General features: G+C 35.7%; 1 protein-coding gene across 1 annotated transcript in view; it reads right to left on the bottom strand.

Annotated features, from left to right (window-relative positions):
* The window catches only part of FBLN5 (fibulin 5), a 147,384-nt gene that overhangs the window by 84,576 nt on the left and 38,815 nt on the right, over nt 1-23,993 (bottom strand). Inside the window, exons 3-5 of the mRNA XM_053697550.1 lie at nt 20,779-20,830; nt 19,549-19,776; nt 2,780-2,902 (exon numbers count right to left, since the gene is read on the bottom strand). Coding sequence (XP_053553525.1) covers nt 2,780-2,902; nt 19,549-19,776; nt 20,779-20,830 — 403 coding nt within the window. The remainder of the gene's footprint in view (nt 1-2,779; nt 2,903-19,548; nt 19,777-20,778; nt 20,831-23,993) is intronic.

The following is a 23,993-nucleotide window of genomic DNA, read 5'->3' as shown; positions in this document are numbered from 1 at the left end:
CCTGTTCCATGCGGCGGTGAAGTCTTCTTCCAAGCGGCCAACATCTTCTTCCAAGCAGGGACCACTTCCTTCTTCATCCAGGACCAAGCCAGCACAGAGCGGAGATGAGCGTGGAGCAGGACCGGCAACCGCAGGGCCATGGAGCATGGTGGATCCTCTTCGTACAATCGCCGCCGTACACTGAATAGTGAATTCAAGGTATGTTTTTAAATATGGCGTCCCTTGCATTCCTATTGTCTGATTTGATTCTTCAATCAATTTTTTATTTTAATTATAATGTAGTATTTTATTATTTTATGCAATTTGGGGTTAATTTAGTAGGTGTTAGGTTAGGGGGCTTAGTAATTAAATTAGTTATTTGTGTTGTGGGGGTTTGGCGGATTAGGGGTTATTAGGTTAATTAGGGTACATGCATTGTGGAGGTTTGGCAGATTAGGGCTTAATAGTTTTATAAGGTTTGTTGCAATGTGAGTTAATGGTAGATTAGGGGTTAATAGTTTTTAAAGGTACTTTGCGATGTGGGTGAATGGCAGATTAGGGGTTAATAGTTTTAATAGGGACTTTGCAATGTGGGTGAATGGCAGATTAGGGATTAATACATTTATTAGGTAATTTGCGATGTTGGGGTTGGCGGATTTAGCGGTTAATACTTTTATTAGCTAGATTGCGATGTGTGTGAATGGCGGGCTAGGGGTTAATAGTTTAATCAGGCATATTGTGTTGTGGGGGGTTGTTGGTTTAGGGGTTAATACATTTATAATTAGTTCCGATGTGGGTTTGATGGCGGATATACGGGTTTTACGTGTCGGGTTTATTTTTGGGAGGCGGGTTAGACTTTTACAGGAGATGACTCCAGGAATTTGTGGAGGTGACTCCAGAAATTTGTATTTACGCTCATTTCTGGACATCGCTAGTTTATCCGACTTACGGCACTTTATGAACTGCCGGCAGGGTTTATGTGATACCCCGAATTGCGAGGGGAAATTACGGGCAACGCGGGTTTCAGCAGTTGCGCTGAAGCTTGCGGCGGTATATGTAATCTCGCCCCTGGTGTTTCCTCATTAATCAGAAGAACTACACAAATTCTCCATTTTTAGTAGCTATTGACTGTATTTTGGCCAGAACCAGGGGATTCTTAAGTGATGTTGCAGCTTTTGGAAACATTTCCCTAAATGTAATGGTGTTTGATTAATATGTAATAGAACTGTAAAGATTTTATGATTTTTTTAATTTGATAAATCAACATAATTTTATTGTTATAACTATTATGATCTTACTGTGTTATCAAACTTACTGACACTATTTCTGAATGTGTAGCTCATGTCGAGTTTTATCAGTGTGCAGTAATTTCCCATTGATCATGATCACAGGTTTTGCTTGGAGTTGTCTTTTTAAAAAAAAGCTCCCTTAAATCAGTTTGTCTGTACTCTGGTTATGATAATCATTTCTGCTGACTTCTGTGTATGACTCTTAACTGGATTAACTTATTTATCCTTATTTGTTGCTTAAATACCTTGGTTTGCCCCTTCTTGATTACCAGAAGATGCTTAATGAAAATTGCTTTAGTTTAACAAGTTACTGACTTAATAACTGTGTATCATCTAACCTATTTACTACACCTTAATACCTATATCAACGCTATAATTATGTTTCATGTCCTTGTAGAACCTCTTGTTCCAGTGTCACTGTTTGCCATTTACTTGACCAATTTTCTGCTATATATATATATATATATATATATATATATATATATATATATATATATATATATATATACAGTATATATAATGACCTTCTTGTATCCAGTGTGCATCTTCTCTGCCTACTATTGCTTAATGATTTTATTGCTCCAGGTATTGTTCATCTTATATTTGAGCCTAACTCCTAGTATTATTTTACTGATTGGTGTTTCACCAAGACTGCCTTGTTGATATGTGATAAAAAAAATAAAAATTCTGGAGTAGAATGTCCCTTTAAGTTTCCCAACAATTTTAACAACATTGCATTTTTATTTCAGTATTAGTACCAAATGTGCTGCAAGTAGAAAATACATTAACGTTATCAAAATTCAAACAATAATATTTACTAGAATATCTGCTAAAATCTCAGTAAGTTGGCACTGGCTAAAGATTCTTCAATTGGATAATGGGCCAGCTGTGGACCTGTCCAAACCTCAGGGTTCCAGGTTCAAATTCTGGCAAGATGAACTCATCATTTAATCTTTCTGAGGTCAATTAATTGAGTAACTTCCTGTTGGTTTATAATAACCATTACTATTTATCAGCTACCAGTAGTGGGTAAGGTTTAGGTCTGGGACTATGTGATTTAAAAAAAATCAGCTTTCATTCATATTGAGAAGCACCTTTGCTTTTTAAATATTATTATTATCATCACTAAAATCTTTGCAAAAAGTATGTATAAATTGATTTATGCCTTGAACTGATATGGATAATCTATCGAAAATAACTATATAAGTTATAAGTCATAAGACCGTTGCTCCTTAACCTGTCCGCCACCGTTAGTGTACGCTGTCGGCATTTAGTGATGTTGAGCAGACATGATTCGATATAGCGAATCATGTCCGCTCGACATATAGTAAATTTACCCCATGTCTACTATGGACAAAATGCGTAAGACACTTTAATACATATTATACTTTTATTTTTAAAAAATTACGACATGGAAAAGTTGAATTAATAAAATATTTACTGAGAATTTACTTTTTATTTTATTTCAAAACACAACAAACATATACAGTAGGTATATTCTGAGCACTTACCCAAGCACTGCCCCTCAAGCAGCCAGTATCCCTCTGTACATGAGCAGGTATAACCCCCTTCTGTATTTATGCAGACCTGGGTGGGGTTACAGTGATTGGATTCACTTAAACACTCATCAATATCTGTAAAATAAATAGACAAAATAGTCAGACCACACAATAGTCAGAAAAACATATTTCTGGTATATGCAATCCCTAATTATGATGGATATCTATTCAGGGCTAGATTACAAGTGGAGCGCTAATTTATCACCATTCCAAGTGAGCAATTAGCGCTCAAAAAATTAACCAGAGGTCAGACCTCGGGTTCATTTTCTAAATGGTTCCCAATTGCCCCCAAAATACAGTGTGTATTGCTTTTTAAAAAAAAAAAAAAAAAAAAATATTAGCATTTTTTATTTAAAAAAAAATAAAATAACTACACTAGGCAGTTTTTTGGGGGCTAAAGTTTGGAGGCTAAAGTTGGCGGCTGTAGAGTGTTGGGAAAAAAACGGTCCTACATATACACATATTAACACTCAAATTAACACATAAATATATATAAATATATTCATATATATTTACATTTGCTCCACATCGCTGTCCGACTTACCCCCTTTGCTACCCTAGTTCTCATGTCGTGCTTTCGTGAAATGCAAATGCGAAAGTCGCATTCACATTGCGCCTAAGTCGTAATTCCAGCGCACATTAGTGTGCGCTGGTATTACAAAGTGGAGCGCAAATATCACTTTCACTAGCGAAAGTTATATTTTGCGCTCCACTTGTAATCTGGCCCTCAGTATTTAGGAGGCATACCAGCCATCAACATCAGGATGCTCCTAGAAGGTTCCATTCCAATAAAGTTCCTCATTAAGGAAGAAGTCTAGTTTACCCTTTTTAATATAATGTGGTTTTTCCAGTTTAAGAGTTCTGGTCATTAACGGTTTTCATTCAGTAAAGGACGGGCATTGTAATTGTTTCCAGTAATGAGGAATTTAGACATTTTGCTCAATTCAACTTTATCTTTAAAAAAAAGTGGATTTGTCTTTACATTTAATTTGGGGATAGTATTTGAGCAAAAAGATCAATGGAGATAGGTCTATGGGAGCACTTAGCATTGATTCCATTTGATAAATTACTATGGCTGAAGCACCTTGCAATCCCACCAAGTATGACCAAGAATACCCTCTTCCCCACACTCTCTCCAGCAACTGCCTGAAACCAAGCGATAAATAGATTTAAGGTGAGCTGGTGTCAAATACCAGCTCATCAACAACTTGAAGTTGGTTTCTAAAGCAGAAAGTGATATGGAGGATTTTTTTGTAGATGTTATATTTTCATGAGGTCACTACCTCATGACAAGGTAAAGGGAGGAAGAGTTTGGGAAATAATATCAAGCAGGAGTTTGTAAGAAATTTTAAATTGTTTCTTGCGATAGAACACATTTAGAACATAACATTTCAAAAGGTGTTTGTGATCTGACAAATGCCTCCCGTCAGGATTATTGGAAATATTGTGGCATAATTGGAAATAGGAGAACCAGGAATTGAAGAGGCACAGAAATGCCTCCGTCAATTCAATTAAGGTTTTAAGTGCATCACCATTAAATACTTTATCAATAGGAATATGGGTGATACTATCATCTATTCTAATCTCTGCAGCCAGATGTGAAAATATAAAGCATTTGCAGACCAATAAAGATGTTACGGGAGATGAGATTGAAGATAAGGATGGATATTTTGTAAGGCAAAGTATCCCACAACCATAGAGTTTCAGCAATAAAACTAAACGGCAAAGCCAAGAGGAGAGGGAGGACTGAATATATTGACATAAAGGAATATAATTTAAACTGAATATATCTGAAAGCTCATTGGACAAGGTGATTCCAAGAAACTTGATCATAGAGGAATTAACGTTGAACGCATTAATGTATTTACAGGATAACCCCTTTTAACAGTTCTCAGTTGTATACCCATTTTCACCATTTCCATATTCCATTTTTTAAATAAGTATTATATATTTGATTTTATACAGCAAATAAGGCAGCACCAAATACACTATACACAGAACAAAGACCAGAGATCTTAAAAGTAGACAAACTTATATCAACAAATGTCACATAGATCTCAACTGTTCCATCCCAAAAATACATGTGCTACTTCATTTTTTTTCCTGTTCTTTAGTTTTTAGTATAAATCATTCAATACTGATAAAAAAATGTCATTTTTATTGAGACAGCAAAACCAACAAAACATTGGCATAAATGTCCCTTGCCAGATTTATATGTCTCATAACCTATAAAACAGGGGTGCACAATAGGAAGATCGGGATCTACTAGTAGATCCCAAAGGCACTGCTGGTAGATCACGGACGATGTGCTCAAAATGATGTGAAGTTATGCAATATCAACACTGGGGTGAGAGTAGAGTATGTTGCTAGGGATACTACTTTATCTACCATAGTGTGTGAAGGGGCAGGTCATTAAATAGTCTGATGGTTGGACACAACAAGTACTACAGTATTGGATCTTGAGGGACATCGATTTCTACCAACCAATGTAAATGATTTTTGAATGACAACACAATTGGCCTATAAAAAGCATGGTAAGTGAGTACTCTCCCAATGGATATGGCTGTATAGTATAGTTAGGAGGGTAAGCGTCAATATATAGAAAAAGTAAAGGCGGAGGCTGCTGTGCTATGCTAAAGGAACAAGTCTGATTGACGTCTGGCAAATGAACACGTTGACATGGTAAGAAAGCAGGAATGTAAGATTAGGAACCGGCCCATTTTTAGTGGGTAGATCTCATTGAGCTGGTCATTTGAAATGTATATCCCAGCACAAAAAATTGTGGGCACCCCTGCTATAAAATGTATATAATGTTGCCACAAAGAAAACATACTTTCTTGACATTAATGTCTCTCCTCTAATCTTCTTACTTAACGGATGTAAAAGTGCAAAAAGAAAATTATTTTTAGCTGTAACATAATTAAGAAACGTAGCTTTTGCCATTTTCTAATCTTAAAAACACATACAGATTTTAATTATTTAATATGGTAGGTGCTTTATTTATTCCTTAGTTTTGCATGTACAGCTTCTATTTCATAAAGGGACAGTAAAATACAAATTAAACTAGGTAGACTGATAAAAGCTCAGGAATGTGCACGTGTCTATAGAAGTCTATGGCTGCAGTGTTTGGAACTACCGGTATGTATAAAACTGCTATAAACATTGTTGCAATCATTGCTGTGCAAATGGCTAAAGATATGTGCACGCTCCTGAACTCACCTATAATTTACTCACCTATAATTACTTTTTCGGAAGGAATAGCAAGAAAATTAAGCTAAATTGATAAAAGGAGTGAATTGGAAAGTTGTTTAAAATGCTATGCTCTATCCAATACATTTAAGTTTAATTTTAATCAGATGGAGCTTTGTCCATTATTGTTTGAGTTTCTGGTGGTGGAGCAGATATTCCCGTCTGTGTCCTTGTTCCCTGGAACCAACTGCTGAGCGGGGAATTTCCCACCAAGGATATCAACTTAGTTCAGGCACACTCAGCCCTATGCAATGCTGCTCTAAAGCCACAAAGCAAGCATCTTAGCCAAGCCATCTGTATCACCTATACTGATTTCTTTCAGTTTTATTTTTAAATTAATTTACATTTTCTCTCCTTCCTGAGAATATGTAGAACAAATATTCTTTGGAGGAAATACTCCCTAGTTTTGACCTTCTGACTTCTAGGAACTACGTCTATTCTATCAAATGTCATGGAATACTTCAGTTAATCTGAAAATAACATAGGCCACTCACATAGCTTGTTTGTTGTGAGATTGTCCTTGATGTTTGATATATGCAACCAGCATTACATTGTTCTACTACATACATGTATGGTACTGGTTCCTCCATTTTTTAGAATGCTGTACAGAGAGTGATTATACCTTCTTAATTATCTATGCAAAACACATACACTTCTGCTAGAGTTCTATCTTTACTTGAAATTGAATTAACTGAAGCAGAAAATGGGGGACCAGTATCCATCTGGCGTCTAACAATTCTAGCTACTCAAAAAGACAGGCACTATATATATATATATATATATACCAAGCAGTACTGACATCGCTCTATGGGAGTGTATAAGCTATTGTGTAAACATATTACAAGGTCGCAAATCGCAGTAAAAAAGAGAATGTAGACGGTTACACTGTTTTTGAAAATGTCTCCATTGTGCTGCAATAATTTTATATTCAGTAACAATATCGTTAGTTAAAGGTATAGTCTAGTCAAAATTAGACTTTCATGATTCAGATAGAGCATGCAATTTTAAGCAACTTTCTAATTTATTCCTATTATCAATTTTTCTTCATTCCCTTGGTATCTTTATTTGAATGTATGCTTAGGAGCCAGCCGTTTTTTGGTTCAGCACCTGGGTAGTGCTTGCTGATTGGTGGCTACATTTAGACAACAATCAGAAAGTGCTACCCATGTGCTGATCCAAAAATGGGCTGGCTCCTATGCTTACATTCTTTCTTTTTCAAATAAAGATAGGAAGAGAATAAAGAAAAATTGATAATTGGAGAAAATTAGGAAGTTGCTTAAAATTGCAAGCTCTATCTGAATCATGAATGTTTCATTTTGACTAGACTATCCCTTTAATGCAAACAACCCTCATTTTGGCAAATCAGCCAAAATGTTTTAAATTCTTCCAATTCAGCACAGTCTGCATATTGTTACTGTTATTGTATTGCCAACAAATGTCGCAATAACCATAAATATAATTTATTACGCAAATGTTGTAAGTCTTTTTTCTATATTTTGGCTTCTCTATTAACATTCCAGAAATACATTGGCCAAAAATCACGATCATCTCAAACTCAGTGAATATTTTATTAATTTATATTAAGAAAAAGATTAATTAAGAAGGCCCAGATTTTTATATCAAATACATTTTGTATCTTATAATGAAGCTATAGTGAGATGCATATAGTATATTTGGAAATAGTTAAATATTCGGAAAGCAGATTCTGGAGTAAAGCTTTTTTTTTTTTTTTTTTTTTTTTTTTTAAATATATTATTAGTCCAAAAAAAAGTATTACTACTTAGGGGAAGATTCCTGTAATTGTAGCATCTAAATCAGTGGACTAATACAGCTACTCCAATCAACATGACTATTATATCTTCAAACATGATTTCTATGAATATTTTAAAGCTGACCCTAAAGTGTTTACAATTGGAGAAGCATTGAACTTGTGCTCCTCAATGTCAGCAGATAGTGGATACTGTTTTTGAGCCCTTGCGAGACAGGTCCTGCCCTAATGTGAAAGTCCGTATGCAATAGTACATGTGGACAGAAGGTGTACAGTTTCTGCTGCCCATTCGCCGCAAAGGGGGATTGTCAGTTTCTCAAGTCTGGAACCTTGTCTGTCCAGCTTTTTATATATGTGTATCACAAAGAGCCACCAGCACTGTATTCTTTTCAAAACTTTATTGGAACAATCAGCTTTTTGTATATGGGGCCAATAGTATCATGGTATAAAAACAAAGGGCTAGATCCTCCTTGCATGGAGAAGATCAAGGACTTGGAGTTAATGCTTACCCTGCAGTAATCCACAGAGTGTTGAGGAATGATGGAGGCCCTTGGGGAGGTCATATTTATTCATTGGGAGTTAGGGAAGCAGAGGTATGGGTATCTTGGGCAAAGATGGGCATGTTCTGGTTGGTCTTTTATTCTCCCCCTAATCCCAAAGTGTTCAGTTGGGTACATCTTAAAAGACTGGGGCACTGCAATTTTTTTTTATTTTCAGTAGACATCTCCTGGAAGCCTAGTTTTAGTGAGATCATGTCGACCATTAAGTTTATTTGTAGTGGGTGAAATGTTGTTGAGATGGCAACAATTTTTTACACAGATAACTGGAAGTGACATCACTTCCGGTTTTTACAATTTATTCACACAGTACAGTTGGCACTACGTATGTGACACTATTTTCTTTATTCTGATGAAGGGGTCTGTGTGAACCCCGAAATGTCAATAAACATTGGTTTATGACCCACTATTAACAAGACCTTAGAGTGCATTTACTTGCTACCGTATAAATAAATATATATATATATATATATATATATATATATACACATACACACTTTTGAGCCATTCCCAGCCAAATACCTTGAAACGTGCAATATAATTATTTAACAATTGTAATGTGTTTTAATTTGTTTTGAATAGAAATACTTTACATTCCATTGTTCTTTACATAGAATTTTTTATTTTAAAATACACACACACACACACATATATATATATATGTGTATATATATATATATATATTCATATAGATATGTACGTATAGACATATATTTTACAAAAAAATAATCATATATATATATTAAAATAAAAAGGACATTTTCTTCTATGTGAAGAAAATTGGAATGTAAAGTATTTGTAACTCATTTCAGGTTTAGCGCAGCAGGTTTAACTTAGTGTTGGATTAACGTGCGAGTGATAATAGTTTTTTTTTTAAAAAAAAAGCATACCACAAAAAGAATCCTATGGGGAGAAAAAGTTAGTGTGGTTTCTGAAGTCCTGACTTTCACTCGCGAATACTATGGAGAGAAAAAAATTTAGCTCGGTATCTGAAGTCCTGACTTTCACAGATTTTCACTCATGAGCTAACTTTTTACTTTCAACTTGCTATAGGTTTGCTAACCCGGTCACGTTTAAGTGTGGTAGGGTAGGTAGCTACTTTTACCTATTGACCTGTATGGAGCATCCGATCACTAAACAAGGGCCTAAAGTCAGAGTGGGGGTCGCATAGGCCCACTGCCTATCCAACGATTTGATGTGAAATAGAAATGATCTATTTCGCAACCATCTGACAGTGATATCATTATTGTTTCATGGGTCCAAAAAGTGCTATTTGTATAGGTAAGACACATGCAGAAAGCCTCTATTGAATAAACTGTTCGAGTAAAATGGCATATGAGGGCTCCTCTGTTCACAAAGAGGCCAATGAGGAGGTCCTATCAATTGCAATCAGTTCAGCTTGTAGCAGTCATGTCATAGTCAGTAATGGTTCTTAAAAGGACAACAGGAAGGCCTTTGCCTGCTCTTTATTTTCATGGTCAGATATTGTATTATCCACAAAGGATATATACTATGTGGTTCTCAGTCTTTATCTTCTCTTTTCCGTCTCTCTCTTTACATTTCCCCATGTTCATGCAGCCCATAATTGTGTGTGGTGATAGCTATCTTGTGGGAACACAGCATATCTTTGGGAGGGACTTTCTCATACATACGTCTCCACTATAGATATCAGTTGCTGTGTGTCTGAAGTTTAGCTGCCACAATTAATCTTTTTCTTTTTAAGAGCAAATCTGTCGTCTGGGTTTGTAAGCGATCACTAAAAACACCAAATGACAGGAATATCAAACGATCTGCTGGAATTCTGGATTCCCACAGAGAATTAATTATAAAAACATTATGTAATTCATTGTGGCTTTGCATTTAATTTCTGCTATTCTGGCATATGGCTTTCTGTTATCATCTTGTATAAACATCCATTTACATGTTATACATTCAAATATTATGTAAGTGATACTACTTGGCCTTCTGCCAAATTAATATAGTAAAGTATTGTTGCAGAGTTTCTAAAAGAAATAAAAATAATGGCTGGAACATTATACATTACTAATAGGATATTAAAATCATAATCACTGCTTTTAATAAAAAATGTGCGCAAAACAAATTATTTAAAATCAAAATTGTATTGTTTTATAGTCTAGGAATAACCATTGTAATGTTTTTTTTTAGTATTATTGATTATCTTATCTCCTTTGTTGAGGTCAATAAGGCACAGATATAAATTATAGTGTATAGAATGTTGTAGTGTCATATTCTGACGCCTGCAGAATGCACTCTCTAGGGGCAGTAAAAAGAACACTGGGTTTGATTACAAGTGGCGCTCTAATGATAGCGCACACGCATTAACCAATATCCCTTGACCGTGCTACCATTAGCATGCAACATTAATATAACAAGTCCAGTAAAGGGTTAGCACGGCTGACTACCCTCAAGCTCAGCCTATACTTTCAATGTATATCATCACCGCACTAATTTGCGCCGGTATTATGTTTGTGGCTGAGCACAATCCAAAACTGCGCTAGAATATTAAAGGGACAGTCTAGGCCAAAATAAACTTTCATGATTCAGATAGAGCATGTAATTTTAAACAATTTTCCAATTTACTTTTATCACCAATTTTGCTTTGTTCTCTTGGTATTCTTAGTTGAAAGCTTAACCTAGGAGGTTCATATGCTAATTTCTTAGACCTTGAAGCCCACCTCTTTCAGATTGCATTTTAACAGTTTTTCACCACTAGAGGGTGTTAGTTCACGTATTTCATATAGATAACACTGTGCTCGTGCACGAGAAGTTATCTGGGAGCAGGCACTGATTGGCTAGACTGCAAGTCTGTCAAAAGAACTGAAAAAAGGGGCAGTTTGCAGAGGCTTAGATACAAGATAATCACAGAGGTTAAAAGTATATTAATATAACTGTGTTGGTTATGCAAAACTGGGAAATGCGTAATAAAGGGATTATCTATCTTTTAAAACAATAAACATTCTGGTGTAGACTGTCCCTTTAGGTGCAACTTTAGACTTGAAGTAAACTGTAAGAGTTAAAAAAAGTTGCACAAAACACAACAAAAACACATTAATATAAAGTATTTTTATTAAAATATATACATATTTTAATAAAAATATATAATTTTAATATTGATAAAAAAAAAATTAAAAGTTATTTGGTATATGGCAAAGTGTTTGACTAGAAATATGTCTTAATATGTTTATGTGTATATATATGTGTATAGTTATGTGTTTATATGTGTAAATATGTTTGTGCACACATATATACACATGTATACACACACACACACAAATATATATATATATATATATATATATATTTATATATTTATATATATAAAGCAATCCTAGAGGTAAATCTGCCCTCCTGGGTCAGCAGCCTGGGTGCAAAAATGAAAACAATACGGTAGCAAGCAAATGCACTCTCAGGTCTTGTTAATAGTGGGTCATAAACCAATGTTTATTGACGTTTCAGGGTTCACACAGACCCCTTCATCAGAATAAAGAAAATAGTGTCACAACACAAACTTAAATAGTGTTATACAGACAAAATTACAAATACAAACCACCTGTGCTGGTCAATTAAGTTCCTGTGTATTGCAGTAGAACACACGCCATGTGTTCCACTGATACAGGAAGGGCTATTACTTCCGGTTATTGGTTTTAGGTTATACATAATTCTCATAATGTGTTCCATCGTGGTTGGAACGCATGTATGTGTTCCAACAGGCCGGAAGTGTCGCAACTTCCGGTCTTACGAAAATTCTGTAGTAGTGAAAACCTTTTGTGTGCCCAAGTTGTGTTTTACAACATTATCAAAATAACATGCTCTTGGTGTATGTCACGTAGTGCCAACTGTGCTGTGTGAATGGATCGTAAAAACCGTAAGTGACGTCACTTCCGGTTATCTGTGTAAAAAAATGTTTCCATCTCATCTGTCACAAAATATTAAACAGAATGTGATGAACTGCTACAACACTTTGATACCTGTTATATCAAGTGGTGCCATATAGCAGTGACGGTACAATTATATATGATTGTAATATAATAGCCTGACAAGATAGGGGTGACCTTTTAGAAAGTGATATACAACCAGGCAGGTCTTTATATTATTAGGACAGGTAACCATGACAACATAGACAGCTATATAGGTTCATACAACTATCTGTCAAACAATTTGATACTCAAAGCTAGTTTGATACCTGTTATATCAAATAAGAAGTGGTGCCATAGTATGCCTAGTCTATAAGTGTTGTAGCAGTTCATCATAATCTGTTTAATGTTTTGTGACAGATGAGATGGCAACAATTTTTTTACACAGATAACCGGAAGTGATGTCACTTCCGGTTTTTACGATTTATTCACACAGTACAGTTGGCACTACGTATGTGACACTATTTTCTTTATTCTGATGAAGGGGTCTGTGTGAACTCCGAAACGTCAATAAACATTGGTTTATGACCCACTATTAACAAGACCTGAGAGTGCATTTACTTGCTACGTATATATATATATATATATATATATATATATATATATATATACACACACACATACACACTTTTGAGCCATTCCCAGCCAAATACCTTGAAACATGCAATATAATTATTTAACAATTGTAATGTGTTTTAATTTGTTTTGAATAGAAATACTTTACATTCCAATGTTTACATAGAATTTTTTATTTTAAAATACACACACACACACACACATATATATATATATCTGTGTATATACTGTATATATATGTATATATTCATACAGATATGTATGTATAGACATATTTTACAAAAAAATAATCATAATCATATATATATTAAAATAAAAAGGACATTTTCTTCTATGTGAAGAAAATTGGAATGTAAAGTATTGGTAACTCATTTCAGGTTTAGCGCAGCAGGTCTAACTTAGTATTGGGTTAACGTGCGAGTGATAATAGTTTTTTTTGTTTTTAAAAAAAGAAAGTCCTGACTTTCACAGATTTTCACTCATGAGCTAACTTTTTACTTTCAACTTGCTATAGGCTTGCTAACCCGGTCACGTTTAAAATTTTACTTTGAACGCAGTTAGCGGGCGAGCGAAAACGTTATTTAGCACGCAACTTGTAATCTAGCCTAGAGTTAAATTACTGTATAAGCAGCAATAAAATAAATAATACAAATATATTACATAGATGTTTTACAATGCATCTTTAAACTTTTTTTTAAATAACACATGACATTGTGAAATTACTGTGCCTTTAAAGGAGAAAGAAATGCAATAAATTTGGGATGCTGGAAAATATACCAAAATCAATTTTTTGCTCCTTTTTGCTATTGTGCTGCAAATCTGTTGGAGCTCTACAAATATAATAATTTGTTTCTGCTGTTTTATTTTAGTTGGATCTACTTATGAGCATTTAGACACTGCATTTTCTATCATTCATATGACAGAGCAGTAATTACATTTACACGTGTTGAAAATATTTGTTTTAGTTTGTAGCATCTACTAATCCTTATTGGCTGATGAGGACAACTCCCACGGCTTTACAGGGGGAGAGGGTTCTGCCTCTGCATATGTGACAAGAAAACAATTATTTGTTCAGAACATGAACATGAGTTTTTTTTAGATAATTAAAAAACATTTTGAAAGTTGATATATAGGGGCCGATTTATCATCGTTCTGTCCGACATGATCCAATCATGTCCGACAGACATCGCTGAATGCCAACAGCATACGCTATCAGCATTTATCATTGCACAAGCAATTCTGGTGAACTGCTTGTGCAATGCCGCCCCCTGCAGATTTGCGGCCAAATTGCGGCCGCTATCAGGGGATGTCAATCAACCCGATCATATTTGATCGAGTTGATTGCTGTCCGCCGCTCAGAGCAGACGGACCAGTTAAGGAGCAGCCGTCTTAAGACTGCTGCTGCTTCCTCTTAAAGGGCCACTAAACCCAAAATCTTTCTTTCATTATTCAGATAGAGAATAGAAATTTAAACAACATTACAATTTACTTCCATAATTTATTTTGCTTCATTTGTTAAATATCCTTATTTGAAGAAAAAGCAATGCACATGGTGAGCCAATCACATGATGCTTCTATGTGCAGCAACCAATCAGCAGCTAGTGAGCATATCTAGATATTCTTTTCATCAAAGAATATCAAGAGAATAAAACAAATGAGATAATATAAGAAATTAGAAATATGTTTAAAATTGCATTCTCTTTCTAAATCATAAAAGAAAAAATGTGGGTGGCATGTCCCTTTAACTGCTGTTTCCGGCGAGCCTGAAGGCTCGCACGGAAACGGGCATCAGGGGCTGTTCGGCCCTTGATAATTCTGCCCCATAATGTCCTTTAACTTGTGATAATGTACAGTCCTGAATACCTTACTTGATTCTATATCGAAAACGTTCATTTTGCTGTATCCAATCTAAAATAGGTTCCAGTTGGGGGCAAACAGTTGGTATGGCGAGAGGGCTCAATGGAGAGAGTTCAAATGGGTAAAATTTTTGTTTTCCTTAATTTCTTAGTAAAGAAGCCATTACAGAACGTTCCTGGCATCCTACATATTTGTTACTGGCATGATACGTAAACATCAAATCCAAAGAAAACAGAGGATTTTTTTTTTAAAAAAAAAGGGAGACTGACCCTTAAAAGGACATTAAACACTTTATAAAATGATAAATCGTATATATATATAAAAAAAACTTTGCAATATACTTTCATTATTTATTTTGTCCCCTTTTCCTGTAATCCCATTCTAAAATTGTGAGCTTTTCAATTCCTTTTAGAAATGGAAGTGCAGAACACTGTTATATTCCACACAGCCATTGGCTGCACACTCTAGTGACCTATTTATAACTGTCTCTAATTGGCCACAGTAGAGAAGGTAACATAAGTTACAACATGGCAGCTCCCAGTGTTTTATAGACACTAAAATTTACACTTATTTTGTCACTTTTTAAACAGGTAATGAAGCTTTAAAAAATACATCTACATGTTATTCTCAGACTAATCTTTCCTGTGAATGCATCATTCTATCTAGCAATTATTTAGTGTTTAATGTCCCGTTAACTATTAAATACATTGCCATCATTCAAACCCACACTCTATTCTATATATCTTAGTCGTATGCCCACAATTCCATGAATGAAAGTGTAAACTTTTAGCTTTTAAATTACAACTAATCTCTGATTAATTTATCACGTGAGCCGTAAGTCTTATGCTGGCACATGGAAAGATAAATGAGCTTATCGCATCTTCTGGATTTCTTTTACTATGTAAATATGCCAGAGTCTTAATAATAGCATTTTATAACCATTTATCCAAGTTTTCCTTCAGAAACGGAGACACTGAATATTGGTCTGGCAGTTCCAAATATGAAGAAAAATTGAGGCCAAATTGAATTTATGCATTTCATCTTAATCCTCAACTTTGACGTGTTGCTAATTTTATACCATAGCAAAAAGAGTCAAACCAAGAAATATAATTTGTGAGCCAAAAAAAGCACCACAATTTCAGTCTTAAAGAACATAGTCCTCTCCAGGAACTGTTAATGATTCAAGAACTTGAGACACCTGGACACCTCTCAACTCCAATAAATCAACTAATGTCTACATTTTCAAACTTGTAGTTAAGCCAAGTTCCATGACGGAATGAATGAAGTTTTGGATTTTCATAGAAAAAAAAATAACAGAATCCAGAAAACCCAGACTGCCGTACAACTCACATGGAATTTGTTAGCGACTGTCAATGTCTTTATATAATGAGAACTATTTTGATTATTCTTTTATATATTGATTACAAATGAGAGAAACAAACATTACAACTTTTCTATCATGTATTACAAAAATAAATGCTTTGTTGATATTTTTTTTTTAAGAGAGTATCTAGATAGGCAGAGTGCACGAGTCTAGAGAACTACAGTGTATAGCTACAGTTTTTCAGTTATGCTTTTCTGGCAGCAGGGTTTGTGTGATGTATATTGTTAAAAAAAGCATTCATACAAAACTTCTGCCATATAGTGATCAGACACTCTAAAAACGAAGGATCCAAGCTTAGGAGTGTGTTCGTGTCTGGAGCACTAAATGGCAGCAGTTTTACAAGAATGTTATCCATTTGCAAGAGAACTAAATGTTAGCTGTATTTCTTGCCACACACCTACCTAGGTATTCATTTAACAAATAATATTATGGGAAAGAAGTACATTTGATCATAGAAGTTATTCTGAAACTTTTTTTAATTGTATCCTCTGTCTGAATCACAAAATACATTTTTGGGGTTTCAACTCCCTTTAATGCAAGAGAACCCAATCAAACATTAAAAAGTATGAAAATTCCAAAATATAATGCTACTACCCCACATAATAAAATAATATACTATAATAATACCAGTATGGTTTTTGATGGGGGGGGGGGTAATTTTATAATGACCATGCTTTGTAATGCTTGATAAGCAATACAACTCTTTTATTCACATTTGCCATTTAACATATATTACAGCTGCACAGTAGGGAAGCTATAGTTTAAGTTCACTGGACAAATCACTGTTAAAGAGACATTAAATATCTACTGAGTATGTGTAAAAAAGCATGTAATCTAAAATATGTAATCTAGGTTTTCTTCAAAATTAATTGCCTAAACCAGTTATTGATTTGCAGTATTTTGAAAAAAACATACGGCTAGATTACGAGTTGTGCGTTAGGGTAAAAAAGCAGCGTTAAGAGGTCCTAATGCTGCTTTTTTACGCCCGCTGGTATTACGAGTCTTGAAGCTTTAGGGTCACCTAGCCAATAGAATGCAAGCTCAATCCTATTGGCTGATTGGACCAGCCAATAGGATTGAACTTCAAGCCTATTGGCTTATTGCATCAGCCAATAGGATTTTTTCTACCTTAATTCCGATTGGCTAATAGAATTCTATCAGCCAATCGGAATCTAAGGGACGCCATCTTGGATGACGTCACTTGAAGGAACCGTCATTTAGTAAGAATACTTCGTTGGAAGAGGATGCTCCGCGCCGGATGTCTTGAAGATGGACCCGCTCCGCGCCAGATGGATGAAGATAGAAGATGCCGTCTGGATGAAAACTTCAGCCAATAGGATTTTTTCTACCTTAATTCCGATTGGTTGATAGAATTCTATCAGCCAATCGGAATCTAAGGGACGCCATCTTGGATGACGTCACTTAAAGGTACCTTCATTCATCTTTAGTCGTCGGATGAAGAGGATGCTCCGCGTCGGATGTCTTGAAGATGGACCCGCTTCACGCCAGATGGATGAAGATAGAAGATGCCGTCTGGATGAAGACTTCTGCCGTCTAGAGGAACACTTCGCCCAGCTTGGATGAAGACTTCTCCCGGCTTCGTTGAGGACTTCGGCCCGGCTTGGATGAAGACTTCTCCCGGTAAGTCGATCTTCAGGGGGTTAGTGTTAGGTTTTTTTAAGGGTGTATTGGGTGGGTTTTATTTTTAGGTAAGGGTTTGGGCCGCAAAAATCTAACTGCCCTTTAAAGGGTAATGCCCATCCAAATGCCCTTTTCAGGGCAATGGGAAGCTTAGTTTTTTTTAGATAGTATTTTATTTGGGGGGTTGGTTGTGAGGGTGGTGGGTTTTACTGTTGGGGGGGTTGTTTGTATTTTTTTTTACAGGTAAAAGAGCTCATTACTTTGGGGCAATGCCCCGCAAAAGGCCCTTTTAAGGGCTATCGGTAGTTTAGTTTAGGCTAGGGTTTTTTTTTATTTCGGGGGGGCTTTTTTTATTTTGATAGGGCTATTAGATTAGGTGTAATTAGTTTAAATATCTGTAATTTGTTTATTATTTTCTGTAATTTAGTGTGTTTTTTTTTTGTAAATTTTTGTAATTTTTTTTTTTAATTGAATTTAATTTAGGTAATTGTATTTAATTTAGTTAATTTATTTAATTATAATGTAGTGTTAGGTGTTAGTGTAACTTAGGTTAGGTTTTATTTTACAGGTGCTTTTGTATTTATTTTAGATAGGTAGTTATTAAATAGTTAATAACTATTTAATAACTATTCTACCTAGTTAAAATAAATACAAACTTGCCTGTAAAATAAAAATAAACCCTAAGATAGCTACAATGTAACTATTAGTTATATTGTAACTAGCTTAGGGTTTATTTTATAGGTAAGTATTTAGTTTTAAATAGGAATTATTTAGTTAATGATAGTAATTTTATTTAGACTTATTTAAATTATATTTAAGTTAGGGGGTGTTAGGGTTAGACTTAGATTTAGGGGTTAATACATTTAGTATAGTGGCGGCGACGTTGGGGCGGCAGATTAGGGGGTTAATAAATGAAGGTAAGTGGCGGCAATGTTAGGGACGGCAGATTAGGGGTTAATAATATTTAACTAATGTTTGCGAGGCGGGAGTGCGGCGGTTTAGGGGTTAATATGTTTATTATAGTGGCGCCGACGCTGGGGGCAGCAGATTAGGGGTTAATAAGTGTAGGTAGGTTGCGGCGACATTGGGGGTGGCAGATTAGGGGTTAATAAATAGTATGTAGGTGTCAGCGATGTTGGGGGCAGCAGATTAGGAGTTCATAAATATAATGTAGGTGGCGGCGGTCTCCGGAGCGGTAGATTAGGGGTTAAAATTTTTATTATAGTGTTTGCGATGTGGGAGGGCCTCGGTTTAGGGGTTAATAGGTAGTTTATGGGTGTTAGTGTACTTTTTAGCACTTTAGTTATATGTTACGGTGTTGTACCATAAAACTCATAACTACTGACTTTTAAATGCGTTAGGGATCTTGACAGGGTAGGTTGTACCGCTCACTTTTTGGCCTCCCAGGACAGACTCGTAATACCGGCGCTATGGAAGGCCCATAGTAAAAAGACTTTACAAAGTTTACCTAAGTCGTTTTGCGGTAAGACCAAAGAAGTGTGCGGTACACCTAAACCTTCAAGACTCGTAATACCAGCAGGCGTAAAAAAGCAGCGTTAGGACCTCTTAACGCTGCTTTTTTACCCTAACGCACAACTCGTAATCTAGCCGTTATGTTGTTAAGCTATTTCAAACACCTGTGCTGAAGCCGTTTTCAGTATTTTGTACTTATTTCATTCAAACACCAATTTAAGTGTTTTTAACTTTATGAATATATTTATATTTGGAAAAATAATTAGGCTGATAATACTCACCAGCACACTGGCCGCTTTCATCTATCTGGTATCCAAAGCGACATACAAGAGGTCTAGACGGAGGTGGGAAGTTTGGAGGAGGAAGTGGTGCAGGCAAGGGAAGGAACGGGTTGCGGTAAGGTGACCTGAGGGTGCTTGTTCTGGGAATACAGAGGTAGCCTCCATTTTGGTTTACACACATCATATCTCCCCGGCAAGCATCAGAGATCGTCCGGCATTCATCTACGTCTAAAGAAAATCCAGAAAGGTACAAGAAATAATTATTCTACTAATATTAAGTGTTTATAAAATTGCTTATCTATGTATTTCTGTTATTTACTAAATATTCCAAATGATGAAACTTGGGCTGAAAAACAAAATATGGAATATTGTAAGTTAAGTGAACAGCAGGATATTCAGGTATAAATTGACAAGATATGAAAGCTTTAAAGGGATATGAAATCCAAATTATTTTCTTTCATGATTCAGATAGCGCATGCAATTTTAAGCAACTCTATTTTACTCCTATTATCATTTTTTCTTCGGTCTCTTGGTATCTTTATTTGAAAAAGCAGGAATGTAAGCTTATGAGCCGGCCCATTTTTGGTTCAGCACCTGGGTATTCCTATTATCATTTTTTCTTCGGTCTCTTGGTATCTTTATTTGAAAAAGCAGGAATGTAAGCTTATGAGCCGGCCCATTTTTGGTTCAGCACCTGGGTATTGATTGGTGGCTACATTCTTTCAACTTGCATTGCACATATCTGGGCCCACCAAGCTTTTTGTATGGTCTTCAGCACCAATGAATAACATTTATCTACTGAAAAAGCCGTTAAACACTCATTAGGTAAATAAGCACATGAATTTGTGCCCCAAAAAAACGTTATTTTAAATTAAAAGTAACTAATTTTCTGATGTTTAATTAAAATCGAGGCATTATTGTCAGCATAAAGGTTAAATAAAACATAGTGTGCACGGTACCCAATCTCGCCATTGGTGACTGGCCCTTCAAGTAAAAAAATGTGGGTTATTCTTGTTTGTTAAAAAGCTTAAACCCATTACATTTCATATTATTATTTTATTTGGCTGTTTGTAGGTTTCATGGCTTAGAGTAGGACACCATTAGAATAATCTAAGGGTTTTTATGTCACCAGAATCCCAAATGTTTCTGTCGCTCATGATTATTGTTCCATCATTTTGTCACTATGTAATAATTTTGGGGTAATGGGGTACAAATAACTTATGGTCATACCTAAGCATTGTCCTGTTGAACGATCCATTTCAAAGCCATTGTTACATTGTTGCTGAAAAAAAAAAGAGAAGACAGCAATTAAGATTTTTTTTTATCAAACCATTGTTCAAAATGTTCTGTTGTTAAAAGAGACAGAAAAAACAACGGCAAAAGGAGTTTAAAGGGATTGAAAGGTCAAAATTGCAATGTGAATTTCAATTTGAAATCTGAGTATTTCTGCAATATACTTTCATTAGCAGAAATGCTACTAGTTAAAGGTATTACTATGTTTCAGTGGCATAGTCACAGTGGGCTTATTTATTCTGTGAGGACATAAAACACAAAAAAAAAATATTTGTGATTCAGATAGAACATACCATTTTAAACAACTTTCCAGTTTACTATTATTACCAAATTCTCTTCTTTACTTTGTTATCGTTTGTTGAAAGGCAGGAAGTTCAGGAGTGTGCAAGTGTCTGCAGCCTTATATAGCAGCAGTTTTGCAACACTGTTATATATTAGAAAGAGCACTAGATGGCAGCACTACTTCCTGTTATGTAGTGTCCCAGTCATGTGCACGCTACCTATCTATATATCCCTTCAACAAAGAATAACAAGAGAACAAAGCAAATTTGATAAAAAAAAGTTTTTAATTTACTTCTATTGAAATTGTATTTTCTATCTGAATCATTAAAGAAAAAAAAATGTGTTTCATGTCCCTTTAATTTGTGTCATACAAGCCACTGCTGACTCTTGTGGTGTTTGAATACTGGTGCACAGGTCCTCACAGGATATGTGCGTATGCCACTGAAAACCATTCATAACGTTTACTAGAAGCATATTTGGCTAATGGAAGTATATTGCCAAAATTATTCTATTTCAAACCAAAATGCTCCCATGCACATTTGAGCTTTGACCTTTCTATCCATATATGCAGTCAATGTATTGCTACTAAGTTGACTCATTTTGTCATTCATACGATTTGTTGATGGCTTTATGTGATAATTATGACTAACCCTGTTTAGATAAAATAAACAGACAGGTACAGATGTATTTAGTGACGGACAAGTGAGACAGAGGATACTGGGACCTTTTCAGCAATTACATTTTTAAAGGATTATTGCAGTATTATTTCACTGTTCGTGTACCGTATGGTGACAAAGAATCATCATTTTGCACAATTAAACAAAATGCCCTCTGTGATTCCCAGGAATGAGCCTATTTAACACACTCCTAAACTGTTTTTGCTCTGGCGCTAACCAGACAAGCGCAAAATTCCGAACTTAGAATATTGCGTGCACGTTCATGTATTCCACCCAAAGAAGTCAAAGGAGAAAAAAAGTGGAAATCCGTGCAAACCTGATCGCATATTCCCATGTGCGCTAACCATTCATGAAAATATGAATATTTCACATTCCAATGTTATGCACATACAAGAATATGTTCTACTTATTCATAAATACATATATATATATATATATATATATATATATATATATATATATATATATATATATATATATATATGTGTGTGTGTGTGTGTGTGAAGTTATTTTGGTACAATATATCTATATATGTACACACACATATACAGTATATATATATATATATATATATATATATGCACACACATACATACATGATTATATATAGGTATAGATGTGACGGACACCGGCTACCCTGGCCGGGTAGCTCTGCCAGTAGGGTTCTTCCTAAACCTGGAACATGCCTCTATATAGCGGAGAAAAGTGATTATAGCAGAGCCCACCCAAATAACCAGACAAAACCAGTATTCAGGTGGAACAAGAACATACTTTATTGTGAAACACACACTGCTAATATACACATTCAGAGCCTTCAGAGCCTGATCCCAAGATCTCCCGCCATTCCTGCCCCTCCAGACATGCTGGCGCCCCCTATAGTGTTCATAATCCCATAGAGTCCCTGTGGTACAGAGGTGGTTATTCAGGGGGTGATCCCGGGGAGAGGCGGCACTTCCAGGGTGTCATTAAAAAGCCCTCGGTCCCCAGATGCCACATTCCAAAGATCGCCATGATCCGCTAGGCTAGTGTATTTACAGTCCAGAAGGACTCCACTCATCTCTGCTGCAAGCACAGCACCCCAAAAAGCCCTTTTTAGGGCTATATTTCGTGCCGTTTTTTTTTTGTTGTTGTTTTTTTTTGTTTTTTTATTAGCATTTGCCTGGCTTTCAGCTGTGTGTTTAAGGCTCACAGCATATGCTGTGACTACTGCCACCACTGATATCTCCCTAACAACATTAGTTTAAATTTAACTAACCCAAAAATATAATTATTTTTCTAGTGTAATTTTTTTTCATTTTCTATCAGGCCAGTGTCACACAGCATATACTCTGGTTCATTGCTCTGTGCCAGCCAGCAGCCAGCAGTGTTAATATCCGTTTATAACACATTATTTTTAATTTAAAAAAAAACACAAAAAAATATTTTTCTAGTGTAATCTAATTACATTTACTATCATGCCTGTGTCTGTCAGGCTCACTCAGCATTAATATACCTCTTTTTTTTTCAGTCTTTTGGTTAATTGGTCTGTGCCAGGCAGCCACCCAGCACTCATATCTATTTTTCTTTCACATTAATTTTAATATAAAAAAAAAAGTTTAAATTTGTTTGCTAGTGTAATCAAATCTAATTTTCTATCCGGCCTGTGTGTTTTGCTGACATGGGCCTAGATTTAGAGTTCGGCGGTAGCCGTCAAAACCAGCGTTAGAGGCTCCTAACGCTGGTTTTGGGCGCCCGCTGGTATTTGGAGTCAGTGATTAAAGGGTCTAACGCTCACTTTACAGCCGCGACTTTTCCATACCGCAGATCCCCCTACGCCATTTGCGTAGCCTATCTTTTCAATGGGATCTTCCTAACGCCGGTATTTAGAGTCGTTTCTGCAGTGAGCGTTAGAGCTCTAACGACAAGATTCCAGCCGCCTGAAAATAGCAGGAGTTAAGAGCTTTCTGGCTAACGCCGGTTTATAAAGCTCTTAACTACTGTACCCTAAAGTACACTAACACCCATAAACTACCTATGTACCCCTAAACCGAGCTCCCCCCACATCGCCGCCACTCGATTAAAATTTTTAACCCCTAATCTGCCGACCGCCACCTACGTTATACTTATGTACCCCTAATCTGCTGCCCCTAACACCGCCGACCCCTGTATTATATCTATTAACCCCTAACTTGCCCCCCACAACGTCGCCGCAAG

The sequence above is a fragment of the Bombina bombina genome, chromosome 1, assembly GCF_027579735.1.
Source record: "Bombina bombina isolate aBomBom1 chromosome 1, aBomBom1.pri, whole genome shotgun sequence".
Taxonomy (NCBI): domain Eukaryota; kingdom Metazoa; phylum Chordata; class Amphibia; order Anura; family Bombinatoridae; genus Bombina; species Bombina bombina.
Note: the sequence above shows the minus strand (reverse complement) of the source record. Positions and strands in the feature narration are given on the sequence as shown.